The following is a 19,163-nucleotide window of genomic DNA, read 5'->3' as shown; positions in this document are numbered from 1 at the left end:
AAAAATCATTGTGTGTGTGGTTGTTTTCCTCCACAACAAGTTGAACAAAAGAAAAACAAAACTATAATGATAAAACATACAAATTAGTTTAAAGTGGTAGGGCAGAATGTCATGCTACAGATTAGTCAAAACCATGTGATTCTTTCACCTGATGTGTCTACCAACTTTCCTAATTCTTACATCCTCCAATTTTTTTTACTCCGCGCATATATCTCCCCCGGCCTCTATATATATATATATATACAACTCGCGTCTCATTCACATCATCCATAACTCGAAGAAGAAAAAAAAATAAAAATTAAAAAAAAAAATGGGAATCAAGCTGGCAGGAATAGCTCATGCAAAGAAGAAACTTTGCAGAACAATCTCATCATCATCATCATCATTCAAGAATGGAAGCTTCTTCTTCCAAATCCAGCCATGCATCGACGTTCCAAAAGGGCATTTCGCAGTGTACGTGGGCGAATCACGGAGGCGATTCGTCGTCCCAATATCCTACTTGAATCAGCCATTGTTTAAGGAGCTGTTGCATTTGGCTGAGGAGGAGTTTGGATATGATCATCCCACGGGAGGCCTCGTGCTCCCATGCACAGAGGATTATTTCCTATCTCTTACAACATTGTTCAGCTCTTCTTCTTGATCATCATCATCATCATATCTTTGTTTTCTCATAGATTTTGTTAAGGATTTTTTTTTCTTTGGCTTTGTTTTGGTAATAACAGTGTAGTTAATTTCTGAGTTCGGATTAACAGCTAAAGAAAGCTGTTGTTGTATATATATTTTTTATTTCAAATTTTCTCTATTGATTTAGCTGAAATTTGACTGCATGCCTACAATATTTTCTCTCAAAATCAAGATTCTTTTTTTTCTTGTTTCCTATAATGATTTGTAAAATATCAAAGATTTTTTTTTTCTTTTAGGCGAGAATATCCATTAGTGATTATATAAAGTGAGTGCGATGCATTCTCTACCACACAAATGAACTTTTTAAATTTCAAATCGGCCAAACTTTTAGGCCGTACAAATAATTCAAAACAAGAACTATGGTTTAGATTAAATAAGGTTATAAATATTGTAAACTTCAAGTTATTCAATTATAGAAAGGGGCCAAAATGAGAGAGTCGGGAATTTCGTAATCATTATGTAATTAGTTAACTCATGTTAATTCCCTTTCAAATTCAAAATAATTGAGTTAATTGTTAAAACATGATCATAACTTTTAGTATTTTTTAAAAGAGGATTATATGTTACAGAATTTGAAAATGGGGACTATATGTTACATGATTTGAAAATGAGGATTATAGCTTCCATTTTTAACATTTACACTCCTATTTCGGGCAATCATGAAAGTTATAGTCCTCATTTTGATGTGTTAAAATAAAAGTTATAGTCTTCATTTTCAAATTCTGTAACATATAGTCATCTTTTCAAAAAATACTAAAAGTTACGGTCTTATTTAACAATTAGCTCAAAATAATTACCTCGTGTTAATTTGGATTATATTTATAGCTTCGAAATTTATAAAAGAACAAAATAATTGCTTGAACTGAGTTTCTAATGCAGAAATTTAACAAGTTAAATGTTGGGTAACTGCAGGGAATTGGCCTGTGGCATATTTTAATGCAAATTTAGATTCACACAAAAAATTATTTAAACTGTAAGTAAATGAATCTTTTTTTTTTTTTTTGAATAAGTCGCTATATATTGAATCTGTTGTAACTTTTTGTGTAGTTTGGTTGGGCTTAATTTTGCCTATGATTCCCCTCAAAAAAAATTGCCTATGATTTAATAATATTTATTTAATTTTATTTACAGTCGGACAAAATAAACTCTTGAGCGACATTATTTATAATAGTAACCGATTTAATTTATTTGACCAGGTTAGATTCGAGGTTTGAATATACCACTGGGTTTGTTTCAAATTCTTAAAAACGACAGGGAAATAGAAATGTGCATCAAATAAATCAATATTAAGGGTAATTACTTAAACTGGCTAATTAATAAAAAGTAAAGATTGACATTCAGTTGGCTTCGGAATATGTTTTCTTAACTTTTTTATCTCTGCATTCACATATATGCCTAATTGTAAAATTGCATTTAAGAAAAAAAAAATAGCATGCTATACATAAGTAATGCAGAATTGATTATTAATATAAATTAACCGAAGCAAGATATATAAAAAATAAAAAATGATTTGAGACTGGTTGCCGCATGCCTTAAAATTAGCTTCGTAGTTACAATATTCCCTAAAATTCTGCTGCAGCCACCAGAAAATCTGAAGTAAAGAGGAAAAAAATTAAAACAATTACTTAGATACCGGGGTACTCAATTATTGACTCAAAACCATGGGCAAAAAAAGAAGAAATTCTGACATCACTTAAAATTATTATCAATGTTATATATATGTTATATAGTACTTATTTTTGTTTTTTTAATAATGATTTATAGATAGAAAAGATCTGAATTTGTTGAGTTTTGGGATGAACTCCATGATCTCGCATTCAAGATAATATAGTTTTTGATCTCTTTGACTTTGTCCAATTCTACACAGTTATCAAGAAATTATTTTTGTTTCTCATATTCATATCAATACAAATTTTAAAAACATAAGAATTATTTGATTTTGTTTCTCACATTCATATCAATACAAATTTTAAAAACATAAGAATTTAGTAATCAGTCTCGTACTCGTCAGGTTTTGGCTATTTTATTACATAGTCCATATTGTAGCTTTTTTTTCTATTTTTTAAAATAAATAAAAATAAAAAAATATTTATAATATGAACAATACAATAAAAAAAATTAAAAATATATTTAAAAGAATAAATTAAATAAATTAATCCTTTTTATTTAACTAGTTTATAGCTAATCATAAGTGACTACTCCCTCCGTCCCACGAGTCTTGACACGTTTGGGTTCGGCACGGGAATTAAGGAGTTGTAGATTAGTGTTTTAAGTGTATAATTAATAAAGTATAAAATTGATAAAGTAGGAGAGAGAAGGTAATAAAAGTGATAAAGTAGGAGAGAGAATATAATAAAGGTGATAAAGTAGGAGAGAGAAGATAATAATTATTGCCAAAAAAGGAAACGTGTCAAGATTCGTGGGACGGCCCAAAAAGGAAAACGTGTCAAGATTCGTGGGACGGATGGAGTATATTGATTTATTAAATACCTATAATATACGTGCATACGACAAATTCTTCCTTTACCATCAAAGATAATCATACATTCATACGTCATAACTTTATTAATCACTGACTCAATCACTCCACGAATAAGTCATATATGCAAGCATGAAAAAAATAAAGGAATTAAGATGGAATTGAAGGAACATTTGAATACGAAATAATTATATTTCAACTTACAAGCATGGACGTATAATTTATATTCCATTTGTCATAAGTATTTTACATTAGAACTAGCAGTAATTTATTTATCTTTTTGGCAAAGGATGGATCTAAAATTTATATAGCATATAATTCATACTATTAAATAGAAATCCTTTGGTTCAGAGAGAGAGAGAGCACTCCAGCCGGGCTCCTTCTCTTCGCCGCACTGCACCACCCCCAATACCAGCAGCTCCAGCCGATCTCCGTCGCACCGCCGCACAGCACCAGCCACCCACAACCCAACAGGAGATGGTTTTAATATAACTTGAACGAGCAAAGCTGCGCACAGATCCGCACCGGTCGTTGTCATCCCTCGACCAAGGTTCCGACCTCCTCCGTGAACAGCGTGACAAGCGGAGCAGTTGCAGCAGCCGGCGTGAGCAGATCCGTTGCAGCAGATCAGCAGCAGCAGTCGGCGTCCTCCGTCCAGATCTGCTCCGGTCGTTGACCTTCATCGACGCCTGCATCTGCGCCGGAGGATCAGCGACAGCCGCTGAGACGCGCTGCCGCCTGACTCGGAGCTCGCTGCGCGACTGCCGTCTCTCGCCGACACACACCTGCGCGACTGCACCGCGGCTCCCAGGTTGACCATCGGCTCCCAGCTGACCTTCGCAGCAGCAGATCGACGCCGTTCCTGCAACACCCAGCCGATCCCAGCAGACCTCCGATCGGCTCACAGCAGACCTACACAGCAGCAGACCTCCGTAGCAGATCCAGCAGACATCCGTAGCAGATCGGCGCCGATCTTCACAGTAGCAGACCAGACCTTCGCAGCAGCAGACCGGCGCAATCCGTTCCCAGCAGACTCTTCGGTTCGGTTACGGATACGTTTCTCAACTGCTTGGATGTTATGTTTGGTTCTGTGAAATTGGATTGAGCCGATGTGATTTTATTTGCTGTCAAATTCATTGGTGGTTTTAATGGAATGGAGAGAGGTGAGGAAACGAAGGGCTGGCCAACCTTTTTTCGAGAGAATTCCGACAAGACACCAAAGATACCCAAACCCTAGGAACACAAGCCTCAGTTCGAGAAGAACCTTTAATGGAACAGATGGTGGTAGGTTTGGGCGGCAATCGACGAGGGGAGAGTGGAATGGGAGGGATAAGGCGGTCACCACTTTCTTCGTCAACAATTTGCCAGACGGCTGCAGCGCGGATTTCCTGAGAAGAAAGTTTGCCACGGTCTTGGAACCTATCGAAGTTGTTTGTCCAAAAAAGAGGGATTTGCGTGGGAAAGCTTTCGGTTTTGTTAGGTTCGGGGGGGTGAGTTTTCCCGATAAGTTGCTTGCGGATCTTAACACGCTATGGATCGGCAGCTATAAAATCAGGGTCTATAAACCAAGGTTTGAGAGAGAACTGAGGGCTGAAAGGCGGGAGGATCCGAAGCCTGATAAGAGTCAGGAGAAAGCACGTGTTTTTGAGAGAGCGGACAGGAAAGCTGGAATTTCCTTCAAAGATATTCTCACGGGGAACGAAGGAAAGGAGAGACGAGCGGAAGAAGTACTTCATTTCAAGCCAACGGATGAGGAGAAAGCTTGGATACAGGGGGCGGTTACCGGTCTTCTGAAAAAGGAGTTCTTGTGGGAAGAGGTCAAAGACGAAATCATGGGAGAATGTTCGGGAAAACTGAAAGTTTCGACAATTGGAGGGAATCTCGTTCTCATTCAGAGTGCATGCGGAGATCCAACTGAAGAAATCCTTAAAGAGATGGACGAATGGTTTCGGTTCTGGTTCTCGTGGAGTAGGAAATGGAAGATTGGCGATGTTTCGCCTCAAAGAGTGGTCTGGACCAAATGGGTGGGTGTGCCTTTACATGCATGGAATCCTCGTTTCTTCAACGATGCATGTGCTAGCTTTGGTGTGGTTCGTAAAATTCATGAAGGCACCGCGACAAAGGAAAAGTTCGATGAAGCCTTCATTCAGGTTGCCACGGGCCTCCATTCATGCGATAGAATTTTGGATTGCGTGATCGAGGGGACGTGTTTCAAAATGCGTGTCGAGGAGGTCCGAGATGCACCCAATCTCTGCGTCAGATGTCAAGTGGAGGAGGAGAGGACGGAATCGGACTCCGATTGGTCTTCGGAGGATGTCTCAACGGGGCCGGCAGATGCTATTATCGAGGATGACGAAAAGCATTTTTACAAAAGCAGCAGCGTTTCATTGTCCCAAGAAACAGTCTCTTCGATTCCAACATCGTGTGAGGGGGGTAGAACCGAGGGCCCAACCGAAAAGCAGTCCAGTAAAGAAGAGGAAGGCACACATCATCTACAGAGTGGCCCAGGAGATAAGGAAGCATTTTCGGCCCAACCCTTTTTTGACTCTTGCGGTTTGGTCTACCCGAGTCCCCAAACAAGTGGAAAATCAGCGTCTCTTTTTGTGGAAGAAGTCACAGTGGGAAGGGAAGATGGATTTGCGGGAGGTCAGGTGGGAGAGAGTTCATCCTGTCAAGTTTTTGCCAAAGAAACGAGGCTTTCAGCCGAGTCTGGATCGGAGAAAGACAAAGAACGCGAGGGCCAACCACGACAGTCAGAAGATGAGAAGAGAAGCCTTTTTCCTCAGGAAATCACCGAGAAAGAAACCGCTGGTAAAGCTCTCGGAAATAACAAAAAGAAACAGAGCAAGAAATCGAAGAAGGTGTGCCAAATACAGGGAGAAAATAACGGATGGAGAAACTTCATTGCGGATATGGAAACCGAAAGTTTGGAAATTTGGAAATTAGGGAAAACTTTGGGGCTTTCAAGCCAACTTACAGATCAGGAGATGGCAGCGCAAATTGAGGGCCAAGAGGAAGGCAGCGTGAGGACAGAAGCTGGGAGTAAACCAAGTAAGTGTCCATGAATTTTCTATCATATAACATTCGGGGCCTTGGGAGTATTGGGAAACAGAAAGATGTTAGTGAGATTGTCAAAATGCAAAAGATTGACTTTTGTTGCCTTCAAGAAACAAAAATGACTGAGTTTGATTCCTCGGTGTGTAACTCTTGGTGGGGTATTGATAATTTTGATCTTGTGGTTCGGAATTCTGAAGGGCGGTCTGGTGGTTTGGTTAGTGCTTGGAATAAAAAAATTTTCCAAGCTTCTAGCAAATGGGACGTCAGCGGGGCTGTGGTGGTGAATGGAAAATGGGTTCAAGATGATGTTGTGTGCTGCATCATTAATGTCTATGCACCAGTTGGTTCGGAAGAGAAATCTAGACTTTGGGATGTTATAAAAAATATAGTGGAACAAAATGCCGATCGCGGTGTCTGTGTCATGGGGGATTTTAACGCAGTGCGGAAGCGGGAAGAAAGAGTTGGAAGTGGGGATTCTTATGGGGCAGCAGATGCAAGAACCTTCGACAGTTTTATCGGTGATAGCGGCCTTACAGAAATCAGATCCCAAGGGCGAAAATTTACGTGGTATAAGCCGAATGGGATGTGTAAAAGTAAACTGGATAGGTTTCTGGTTAACGACGCGTGGCTGCGTCAATGGGAGGGGTCGAAGGGACGTGGTCTGCAGCGCACCATTTCGGATCATTGCCCTATTGTTTTGGTGTCAAAAGTAGAAGATTGGGGACCAAGGCCTTTCAGATTCCTCAATGTGTGGGGGACACATCCGGAGTTTGAACAACAGGTTAGGAAAGTGTGGACGGCGAACGGAATGACGGGATGGAGATGTTTCGTGGTCAGTGAAAAATTGAAGAAACTGAAAACGGAACTGAAAGAATGGAATAAATCCACTTTTGGGAATATTGATGAAAGGATACAGGTTTTGAAGATTGAATTGCAAGCTCTTGACCAGAAAGATGAAGAGCATGGAATTGAGGAGTCTGAAATCATTCGAAGAAATGAAATCCAAGCGAATATTTTCCTACAGCTTAAAGACAAACAAAGGGTCTTGCAACAGCAAGCCAAGGTTCGGTGGCTCAAAAGCGGTGATCTTAACACGGGATTCTATCACCGAGCGATTCTTGGGAGAAGGAAAAAGAATGAAATCTTGGGATTATACTTTGGAAATCAGTGGGTGTCTAATCCAGGGGAGGTCAAATCCAAAGTCCGGGAACACTTCGAAGTCTTCTTCAAAAAAAGGACACGGAATCTGCCAAACCTCCCCAATGACTTCCTCAAGAAAAAACTCTCTGATGAGGAGCGCAATTGGCTGTGTAGGGAGTTCGATTTGGAGGAGATCAAGGAGGCGGTGTGGAGCTGTGGTGGCGACAAGAGTCCTGGTCCAGATGGGTTCACGTTCTCCTTCTGGAAGAATGCATGGTCGACAGTAAAGGATGATCTTCTCCAAGTTCTGAAAGAGTTTTTCGAGAACGGGAGGATCCCCAAAGGAAGCAATACTTCGTTCATTGTACTTATCCCGAAGAAGGAAGGGGCAGAGAAGCTGGATGAGTTCCGACCGATCTCCCTGATCAATAGCTTATACAAAATCATTGCAAAAATCCTTGCAGGGAGGCTCAAAATGGTGATGGGGTCTATTATCTCGGACAAACAGTGCGCTTTTATCAAAGGTCGGTTCATTCTTGATGGAGTGGTTATTCTAAACGAAGCAATTGCGGAAGCAAAGAAAAAGAAGATTGGTCGTATTTTCTTCAAGATCGATTTTGCTAAAGCTTACGACTCCGTTCAATGGGATTTTCTTGATGCTTTATTCGGTCGTATGAACTTCGATCAGAAATGGCGGAATTGGGTGAAGGGATGCCTCGATTCGGCGTCAGGCAGCGTGCTGGTGAACGGATCATCCACAGGTGTCTTCAAAATGGAACGAGGTCTTAGGCAGGGGGATCCGTTGTCCCCTTTCCTCTTTTTAGTCATCGCCGAAGGGTTAAATGCCCTGATGGAGAGAGCTACTGATCTCCAGCTCGTGGCACCGGCTGTTCTGGGGATGGATAAAATTTCTGTGTCGCATCTTCAATATGCAGATGACACAATCTTCCTGTTGGCAGCTAACGAGGGGAATGTGACTTTTATTAAAAGGATCCTTCTTCTCTTCCAATTCCTTTCAGGGCTCAAAATCAACTTCGACAAGAGCAACTTGATGGCAGTTGGTGTCGAGAATGCGTGTTTAAGGAGGTGGGCAGGTTATCTCAACTGTAAGGAGGGATCTCTTCCTTTCAATTATCTCGGTATCAAGGTTGGGGGACGGATGAATAGCAGTGTGGATTGGAGTTGCGTCGTGGAAAAAGTGTTGAGGAAAATCAGAGGTTGGAAGAAGAAATCTCTTTCTTTGGCAGGGCGTATCGTTCTTGTGAAGTCGGTCCTTCAAGCCATCCCAGTGTTTCAATTGTCTTTTTCCTTCATTCCTAAATCGGTAATTCACGACCTCAACTCCGTTTTTGGAAAATTTTTGTGGGGGGGAAGTGGCGTGTCTAGGTCTATTGCTTGGTTCAAATGGAAAGACATGTGTGTCGACAAGCTTCAAGGGGGATTGGGCTTTCGAAACATTGAATGGTTTAACAAGGTCTTGGTGTTAAAATGGGTGTGGAGGTACTTGGTCGAGAGGGAGGCGCTGTGGGTCAGGGTGATTAAATCCTTGTACGGGGATTTGTCAAGAGGGGTGGGAGGGGAGTGGAGGCTGGAGAAAAGGGGCGGGATGAAGGGATGGTGGTCGAAAATTGTTGGGAGAGCAGGGAGGGAGGAAGAAAAGTGGTTTAGTGGCAATATTCAAAGGATTATGGGGAATGGTAGAGAGGTCAGTTTTTGGGGTGAGAAGTGGGTGGGGAACAGCCACCTCAAGATCCTCTTCCCTAGACTTTTAATCTTAGTCTCTTTAAAGATGGTAATGTGCAGGAGGCTGGGGAATGGACGGAGGAAGGATGGGTGTGGGATCTCAAGTGGCGAAGGGAGCTGAGGGAGAGGGAGAAGGAGATGGAGGAAAATTTGATGTCAGTCATTGGGACGCTTTCTCCTTGCCTAGAACTTATGGACGGCTGGAGCTGGAAGAACGCAGCGGGGGGGAACTTCTCGACTAAAGCGGCCTATGAGGAGTGTGCAAAGGCGGAAGGTGATCATTTTGGGAGACACATTGTAGCTAGTGCCCAAATGTGGACGGCACCGGCTCCTCACAAAGCCAGAGTGACAGCTTGGAGAAGCATTTGTAACAGGCTGCCAACCTGCGAAAACCTTCTCAAAAGGAATGTCCTAATCCCAGCCGAAGAACAGTGGTGCAATGCATGTGTGTGGAGGGAGGAAACATCTGAACATTCTTTTCTCCATTGTCCGAAAGTCGATCGCGTGTGGGACAAAATCCATCAATGGATTGGAATGGAAACGGCTAAACCACAAAAAGTCGAAGATCATTTCATATCTTTCATTGGAGGAGGAAGAGGTAAAAGAAACAAGAACTTCCTTAAAGCTCTTTGGATTGGGACTGTTTGGCTGATCTGGAAGTATAGGAATGAGAGTAGGTTTGAGAACAAGAATTGGGAGGTGTCCAATCTTGTTAATGAGGTCAAAGGGAGGCTTTGGAGCTGGAACAAAATATTCCATGTTGTCGAGTCCAATGTTTCTTTTACTTTGTGGTGCTCCAACGAGTTTGCACCACTTGTTTGATGTTTTTGGTACTCCTAGTACCACCCCAGTTTTTTAATGAATTTTTTAATGATAAAAAAAAAAAAAAAAAATTCATACTATTAAATTTCAATAATTTACAACATAAATCCTATATGGCAATGAATAATTGCTCAAGTATACTATATGGCTAAAGTTGAGGAAGGAGACAGCTCCTACCAATTTTACTCGAGATAAAATATGTATCCACTTGTACCTTAAAGGACACAAACACACACACACATGTGGGTGTGTGTGTTTTTGCTGCAAGTGGTGGCGCAGGTATGGCCATCAATATTATAAAATCCACCTAACAGAAAATTTCTCATGCATGTTACTCTACTATAAATAGGAAATTTAATGATTGATATGCATGTCTAATTGTCTAAAGTAGAACGAAATATTTGACGAAAACTGTGGGCATGCTAATTTAATTTCATTTCATTTTTTACCTCATAAATTGGTGTGGTGATCCGAGTGATCTATATAATTCAAAAAGACCAAAACAAATATAAATAAATAAATTAAGTGTCATTAATATTGAAAATTTTAATCTCGGTTTCTCTTTTTATAATTTCAGGCGTGGCATTGTCATGTTATTTAAAATTTATACTGTCACGTGTATTTTTTTTTTTTTCCTTTTGACTAAGTATCAAGATTCTCCAACATTTAAGTTTTGAATTAGTAATCAACAAATTGCATACTACACATAATAAAGACAAAACAAAATAAAATTATTAGTTTAATTTTATCGACAGTGCATGAATTATATTGGATCATTAATTGATCCCATCTTTTGGTAATTAATGCTCGATTTAAATTTACATGCTAATGCTATAGTTCAATGAATAGAACCAGATTAGTAATAAACAGAAAATTAATTGTAGGTTTTGTGTTACGTCTATTAAAAAATATTTACATTTTGAGGATTAGTCCAACCTAGCTAGCTAGTGAATAGTAAAATTTAGGTTGTTAATTTATTCAAAAAGGAAGTATATGTGTTTTAGGTTGGTTTTTAGTTATAGAAAGCAGATTACATGCATCCTCTTTTCGTGAGATGTCTCGCCTACAATTTTGTCTTAATGTAAATAATTTTTTCTTTCACAATTTAATTTCTGTAATATATCGATCGAACACGTATACACAACACATGCATATAAGGTAATTTTTCAATTAGGTATTAGGTATATATATATATATACATTACTCTCTCTCTCTCTCTCAAAGGAAAGGAATTAATTAGGGCTAAAAAATGAGCAGACCAAAAAAGGAAATAATAACAAGAGTGATGAACCTCGACATAAATAATACATGCAGATGTACCATATATACCTTTTTATCAATAATTTAGAACCTACTCTTATTATTATAAGTGGACCCTATATATACATATATATATATATATATACATACATATATATATATATATATAATTTTATCACGCACTTAACTGGGGATATGGCATCTCACTGATTCGTTTCTGGTGGCTTTTCCGGAGGTTGCTTTCGACATTATCTCGCTTCCGACTGGGGATATGGAAGATGAGCGAGCTTGGGTGCACTCTCGGTTTGGCAATATTTCGGCTTCTTTGGCCTTTGATCATTTCGCTCCACCTTTTCCTTCGGTGGATTGGGGGAAGTGGATTTGGGCACCTTTCATCCCGGTGCGTCGTTCTATCACTTGTTGGCGGATCATTTTGGGCCGTCTTCCTACTATGGATGCGATTCAACGTTGTGGTTTCATTGGGCCTAACATTTGCAGCCTCTGTCTCAATGCAGAGGAAAATATAGATCATCTTTTTTGGGGTTGCAACTTTGCTAAGCCTTTATGGGGTTTTCTTTTCTCATGGTTTGAGATGGAGGTTCCATTTTTTCATGATATTGGCAGTTTCATTATCTTTGCTATGAATTATAATGCAAGTGCGCAGGTGACAAGCCTTTGGCGTGTGGGCGTCATTACAATTCTTTGGGGTCTCTGGTACTCTCGTAACCAATTTATCTTTCAAAATGTTGTGGCCTCACCTCATGCTTTGATGAAGCTTCTTAAGATTTCCTTTTTGGAGGCTGCGAGCAATTTTAAATTAGGAAGCATGGCGAACTCGGTGTTTGAGCTCGGGATCCTTCGTCGCCTTGCTGTTGCAGGCAATCCGCGCCCTGCTCCGGTCACCATTGATGTGGGCTGGACCCTTCCTTCTCCTTCTTGGCTCAAAGCCAATATCGACGGGTCCATTAGGGGTAATCCTTCGGTGATGCATGCGGGTGGTGTGGTCAGAAATGCCTTTAATTCGGTGGTGGCGTGCTTTCACTTTTCGGCAGGAGCCGGTTTTGCCTTTGAGGCGGAACTTTTTGCTTTTATTATCATTCTTGAGAGGGCTGCTGCTCATCAATGGTATAACCTCTGGATTGAATCTGATTCAACATACGTTGTTAATGTCTTCAATAATCGTGAGGTTCCGGTCCCGTGGCGTTTTCGGAGCAGATGGCGGGCGGCGCTTAAAGGTGTGGAGCACTACAACCTCCGTTGCTCTCATAACTACCGGGAAGGTAACCAAGTTGCCGATTACCTCGCTTCCTCTCTTTCGCAGGAAGGGTTTTGGCTTCATTCTATTCCTGAGATTGCTCAGCTGGTTTTCGATGATGTACATTCTTCCTTTGTTCGCATGGTGCGATAGCTTGTCCTAGGTTGTTTGTTTCGGTGCTTGGTGGGAACCGGGGAGATTTGGGGGTGATGGTACGGCCGGAACTTCCGAAGTCTCCTCAACTCAGTTTCCGCCGCACCTTGTTTCTTTCATGTTTTCTTTGTATCTAGACGGGTACTCTTTATCCTCGATTTGAGGTTTTAATGAGGCCCGGCCCTGGTCTTCTCTTTGGGTTTTTTTAGGTTCCGTTTTCTTTAATAAAATTTCAATTCAGCAGCAGTTACCCCATATGATGATCAGATCGCTTCGAAAAATGATCATATGTTAATTAAATTATGTCACTAAAAGAAAACACGCGTTTGACTTTGGCCCTTAGTCAACGATCGTTAAAGAGGTGCCATTATCATAAAATCCCAACCAAATTCTAAACTCAACGATCGTATTAACGATTATTTTAAAAAATAGATGTTAATAACGACTATTTTTTCAGACCGTTATGATCACCCAAACAACGACGACACCAAACGGTTGTTAGGTATGTTAACGGTCATTTTATCCATATCGGCGACTGTTTTTTCAATCGTTAGGACCGTTTTTTTTTTTTATTTGGGTAGTGTGATAAAAGGTCAAAGTATATATATAATCAAACGAATCACTGATATTATTAATTAATTTGATCAACGTACTTGTCATATCAATGAAGGGACCTTCTCTCGCACGATAGTCAAATCGATTCGAAAATTGATCACGTGTTAAATAAGTTACGATAGAAGCTTCCCCTTCGTGTAAAGTATAATACGACGATCGAATCACAGATATTAATTAATATAAATTGATCATACAAAAAAAAAATCAAGAACCAAAATATCTTAGGTCAACAAACCATATGTCATTCATCACATGCATGCACATATATATACTATTATCTTAGTTACTGCCTATAAATAAGCAATCTCTTGAAACTGAAAACCCTATTCTCAAACTCTCCCAAAACAAGCCAAGAACTTCAAAAGCTCCACTTCTTCCCCTTTTTCTTTACTGAAACACACACACACAAACCTCATGGGGTTCAGATTCCACAGAGTGTTTCACTATGCAAAACACACTGTTCGCGTCCATCATTCTTCGTCTTCGTCTTCATCATCATCATCTTCAAAACTGAAGAATCATGTGCCAAAGGGCCACCTTGCTGTGTATGTAGGTGAGAATGTGCAGAAGAACCGGTTCGTCGTCCCGATTTCTTACCTGAATCATCCATTGTTTCAAGACCTGCTGAGGAGCTCGGAGGAGGAATATGGATTTCATCACCCAATGGGAGGCTTAACCATTCCATGCAGTGAAATAGCATTCAAGAATGTCACTTCTTATTTGAATCAGCTGCACATTCAGTAGATCGAATCAATCATTTTATAGGATGGAATTCGAGAAATATCCATGAATTTTTTAATACTCCTACTAATTTATGTATATAGTAGTAATTATTAATTAATTAAAGAGTGTGCAACTTTGATCACCCCCTTCTATTTTTATGTGGTCAAGTGGATATATATATTATAAAGCTGATGATTATTTATAATTGTTAATTTGTTGTGTGACTTGTGTCATTCTTCGCAATTTAGATCTGGAGGTTTGAAGATGTTGAAATAATTAATTAACACTCATGTTTTCCTTTTGCGACTCTAGATAAAAAAAAAGGGAGCTTAGTCTGAGAATAAAACTACTGTTTCCTCGTAATAAAGTTCAATTTTAATTAAGCACAATGCCATTCATAATTTCCTCTTTCTTCTACATGATAGAATATTAATCATTAATCAATCTTTAAAAACAAACTAAATTGTCAAGTTAAGATATAAGAAAACAATAAAATTAAGTGTTAATAGTTCTAAATAACCAATTTGCTTAGTGTAAAATTAATACTAGTAACCATAACATTAAAAATATATTAATTCTAATCATTTTTTATGTAAATAGACTATATTATCCTTAATGAAATTATAATAAAATAAATAAGAAAAAACATTAATTAGAAAAATAAAACGTAAAAAACATGAAAACGTCAAGAATGAGCCCATCGGCGATGGCGGTGGCTGCGAGCCCGTCCAGGTAGTTAGGCGGCTAGCCTGCGGTGGTTTAGAGACAACCGAGAAGGGTGAGAGGCTGAGTAGCCACATAACGGTGGCTTTGCTGTAGTCGCTTGGCCGGGAAGGGAAGGAGGGAAACAGGCGGCAGCCATCTGCGATAAGAGATAGAGTCGGGGCTGCTGTCACGGCGGTAGTGTTAGCCGGAAATTGCGAGGAATGAGAGAGGGGAAGATGGATCGAAATTTGGAAAATTCTTCATCGCCGGAATACTTGAGGCTTGATGGTTTGATGGAGAAGAGAAGACGTGTCACGTGAGTTGGACTTGGGAGTGGATGAGAGGTTTTATTTTTATTTTCTTTTTTCATTTCAACTTTTATTTTTAAAATTTAAGTTTTAAATATTGCTAAAATAATTAAAGGGTATTTTAGTAAGAGTATATATCATTAATATATTTTTACTTTTATGATTATTATTAACTTTTACTTGATCAAATTGGTTATTTTAATTTTTGCCTCTAAAATTAATGCCAATTACTGGTATAGCTGATGCATGTGACTTCATATGCTAATATTCCTATTATTTTTTAGGGAACGTAGTCTGAGAGACATTATATTAATACAAGCCGTTATTTTCATATAGTATACTTTCTTACCGGCACATGGCATTGTTTTAAAGATATTTTTCCTTTCTTTTAAATGAAAAAAAAAACACAAATTCTAATTTAAAACATAATTCTTTTTTATATGTTTAACGATTTTTTTTTTTTTTTTCAATTTAAGAGTCGACAATTTTTTCAATGGGAACTTACTTATGTGGAATCTAGAGGTGCATGTATTGGTGTCACGCGGCAGTTGTTGTCAAGTACTCCCTCCGTCTCCGTTCAATAGTCCTCTTTCTTATGGCACGGAGATTAAGAAACTTGTTTTTTTAGAGTAAAAGTGTGTAAAGGTGTGTGAGACCACATTGTTTGTAGTGTAAAAACAGAACTATTGGAATGAGACGTCCCGAAAAGAAAAACATGACTATTAGAGTGGACCGAAGGGAGTAATATTTATTACATACTCCCTCCGTCCCACGAATCTTGACACGTTTTTCTTTTTTGGCCGTCCCCCGAATCTTGACACATTTCTAAATAAGGTAATAATTATTACATTTTCTCTCATACTTTATCACTTTTATTTCCTTCTCTCTCTTACTTTATCAGTTTTATACTACTTTATTAACTACACATTTAAAACGCTAATATAGAATTCCTTAATTCTTGTGTCAAAACCAAACGTGTCAAGATTCGTTGGACGGAGGGAGTACTATTAACATTCTAATTAAAACAAAGACAATTTACACTTGAATCAACAATTAGCGTGAACAGTGAACCATATATTTCTTTTTTCTTTTTTGAAAAAACAGTAGTTGCAAAAACTTTAACTATTAAATAATCAATCAAATGATAAACTTCTAATTCTAATCCTCTAATTAATTATTCCCTGATGGGTTAAAGGGCCCAATATAGTAAAGAAAATGGCCCATAATTATCCTAGCTAGTAATTTCTTTTTTCTCAATGAAATTTTGTTTATTATTGTTAGTAAACAACAAAATTATGTCATACTACAACTTTAAAACTTAAAAGTGTTCGCATTTTATCTTTTGAGTTTTTTTTTTAGAGGCGTTATCTTTTGAGTTTTAAAAGGCAAGCATTCAGTTAAGTTTTGCGGGTTCAATTCGTAAATTGTATAACATCAAAATTTTATGCTAATAGTATCATTTAACAAACAACTCAGTTTTAAATATAAAATCACTTAAAATAATATTTAGTTCTTAAAAAAATAATATTTCCCGTGCCACAAAACTAGTATATGTAATAAACAAAATGGCCCACAACTATCCTAATAAATTTTCATTTATTTTTTTGTTAATTAACCAATAATTTAAATTTGCATAACGATAGATTCAAACATGACACATTTGACCTCACACAGATATCAACGATTCCATCACTAAACCAACACATTGTCCTATTATTATGGTTACTTAATCCAATCAACGGGTAACTTTAAATTATCAATAATGGTTACACGAGAAAGCATACTCGAGTTATTTAAGTTTCAAACTCACGATATTCAATCAAATTAATAAATGTGGGGATTCGTAGAATTATCACCAAGAATATTCAAGAAAACTAGCAAGCTCGACTTTCAATAACTTTTGAATTGGTCAATAAAATCACGCACACAGTCGTAAGTGAATATAACATATAATATCTCCCAACAACTTGCAATAATATTTTATAACAAGATAACAATGATCACAAACTCCTGTACTAACAAGGACATGTGCGGATGAATCAAGAGAGAAAATCAAGAAAAAAAATCATCGGTAATCTCGATACATATATATATATATATATAAATAAATAAAAGCACAGAACACAAAACCGTGTGCAAAGCTAGAATTGTAATACCTGGTTTTTCCATACCCTCCATAATTGCAGCAGAAGGTTGGCCACATGCTGGAAGTTGGATAAATTAATGGACCCCTAAAATGAATTTTAAAATTAAATAAATCATCACAAATGCCAGAACATACCATGCCTGCCTTCATTTCAAGAATCTGCAATGACTAAATAAAAAAAAGCAGACTTTTATAGTAAGTGATAACTAACTAGAAAGGTGGGGTTCCCGTACCATCATACCATGTGATGAAGTGTGGATAAAAGATAGATTTATTATTACAACTACTCTTTATTTATTTCTTTTCAAGATTCTATGACAAAAAAGCCATGTGGTCTTGGTAATAACGTAGACCCTCTCATTAACATAACATGTATATATACACACATCAAACTCCAACACATAACACTGCAAGCACCAAAGCAAATTCAAGAATCAAAGAGAGCCCATTTTCTTCTTATTCTTCTTCATCATAAAAAAAGAAAATCAAGTAAAATGGCTATTCGTTCCTTGATTTCAAATGGGAAGCAATTCCACAAGCTTCATTCTTTCCTCAACAGAAACCAAACAGATGTGCCTAAGGGGCACATAGCAGTTTATGTAGGAGAAGTTCAGAGGAGAAGGTATGTGGTGCCTTTATCGTACCTCAACCACCCTTCGTTTCAAGCGTTGCTGAGACGAGCTGAGGACGAGTTCGGCTTCAATCACCCCATGGGAGGCCTCACGATCCCCTGCAGCGAGAACGCGTTCGTTGAAGTGACTTCAAAAATGCAGCTGTGGGATGCGTGAAGAGAGCAAGCATTAATTCAACAGTTTTTGAGGATTCATTATTTATGTATATAGTGTTCCAACAATATATAGCTGCAGTGTTTGTAGACAGATCATGTAGTTAGTACAAACAAGGCCTTGTGCTGAAGCAATCTTTTGAATTATTTTTTGTCAGTTTAATTAATACAGTTCTGCACCATGCATCATCCAATTTACAGAATCTACTTTCAGCTGCATATACAAACTTTCCCTAATACAACCAGGGACGGAGCCATGAATTAAGTTCGGGGGGCTGAACTTGTACGGCGCCCCCGATAAATTTTTTTTGGGCATTCTGTATATTTAAGGTATTTTTTTATTAAAATACGAGCATAATACTAATAATAACGAACAATATTTTCATAGATTATATAGTTTCAATATATCACAAAAAAAAATTTGGACATTCCGTATATTTAAGACATTTTTTATTAAAAGACAAACATAATAATAATAATAACAAACAACATGTTCATAGATTATATATTTTCTATATATTACAAATTAGTTTCAATACATTATAATTTTTTTTAGCATTTCATACATATTAGGCATTTTTTATTAAAAGACAAGTATAATAGTAATAATAACAAACAATATTTCATAGATTATATAGTTTTAAATAACAAAATTATCCAATTAAGTATATATGAGAGAATATAATAACCAAATACTCTTTTATAAAATAAAATTATTTTATAAGAGGTATAAACATATATCTATATATATATAAAAAAAAAAAACTCAAAATTTGGGAGGTGGCTCTAGCCCCCCCGGCTCCGTCCCTGAATACAACAGGATTATAATCTCATGTTTTGTGACGAAATCGTTTGGCAGTTCTAGTGTAAATGGATAGAGATGTGATGAAGAAACATGGGACTGTGTAGGCATAGTTTAGTGGGGAGAGAATCAAATCCCAATTTTCAGCTGATGGAGAATCTAAGGGTGCGTTCTCTTTGATGGAAAAGGGTGCAAAACATATTTTTTCACCCTTTTTCCACTCTTCTCACATATTCTCTAAGAGCGCGTTCTCTTTGGCTGTAAATTTATGATGAGAAAGGTGGAAAATTTTTATCACATCACTTTCTTTTATGGAAACATATTATCACACCACGACCTCATGATAATATTATTATGAATTGGAGTGAAAAGTAGGAAAAAAGGAGCTGCACGATTTTTTTTTCCATACTGCTCGAGAAAAACTATCCACCATAGAGAACATGTGAAAATAATGGAAAAAAGGTGAAATTATATGTTTTCCATCGAA

General features: G+C 37.9%; 2 protein-coding genes across 2 annotated transcripts; both read left to right on the top strand.

Annotated features, from left to right (window-relative positions):
* Window positions 1-247: 247 nt before the first annotated feature.
* On the top strand, window positions 248-827 carry LOC131005532 (auxin-induced protein 15A-like). Its single transcript, XM_057932544.1, has one exon. It carries the CDS (start codon window positions 311-313, stop codon window positions 638-640), a length of 330 nt encoding a protein of 109 aa, XP_057788527.1. The 5' UTR covers window positions 248-310; the 3' UTR covers window positions 641-827.
* Window positions 828-13,429: 12,602 nt separating this feature from the next.
* Window positions 13,430-14,140, top strand: LOC131005533 (auxin-induced protein 15A-like). The gene has a single exon (XM_057932545.1). The coding sequence runs from the start codon at window positions 13,623-13,625 to the stop codon at window positions 13,950-13,952; it is 330 nt and encodes a 109-aa protein (XP_057788528.1). The 5' UTR covers window positions 13,430-13,622; the 3' UTR covers window positions 13,953-14,140.
* The last annotated feature ends 5,023 nt before the right edge of the window (window positions 14,141-19,163 follow it).

Source organism: Salvia miltiorrhiza, chromosome 1 (assembly GCF_028751815.1).
Source record: "Salvia miltiorrhiza cultivar Shanhuang (shh) chromosome 1, IMPLAD_Smil_shh, whole genome shotgun sequence".
Lineage (NCBI taxonomy): Eukaryota > Viridiplantae > Streptophyta > Magnoliopsida > Lamiales > Lamiaceae > Salvia > Salvia miltiorrhiza.
This window is presented reverse-complemented; position numbering and strand designations above follow the sequence as displayed.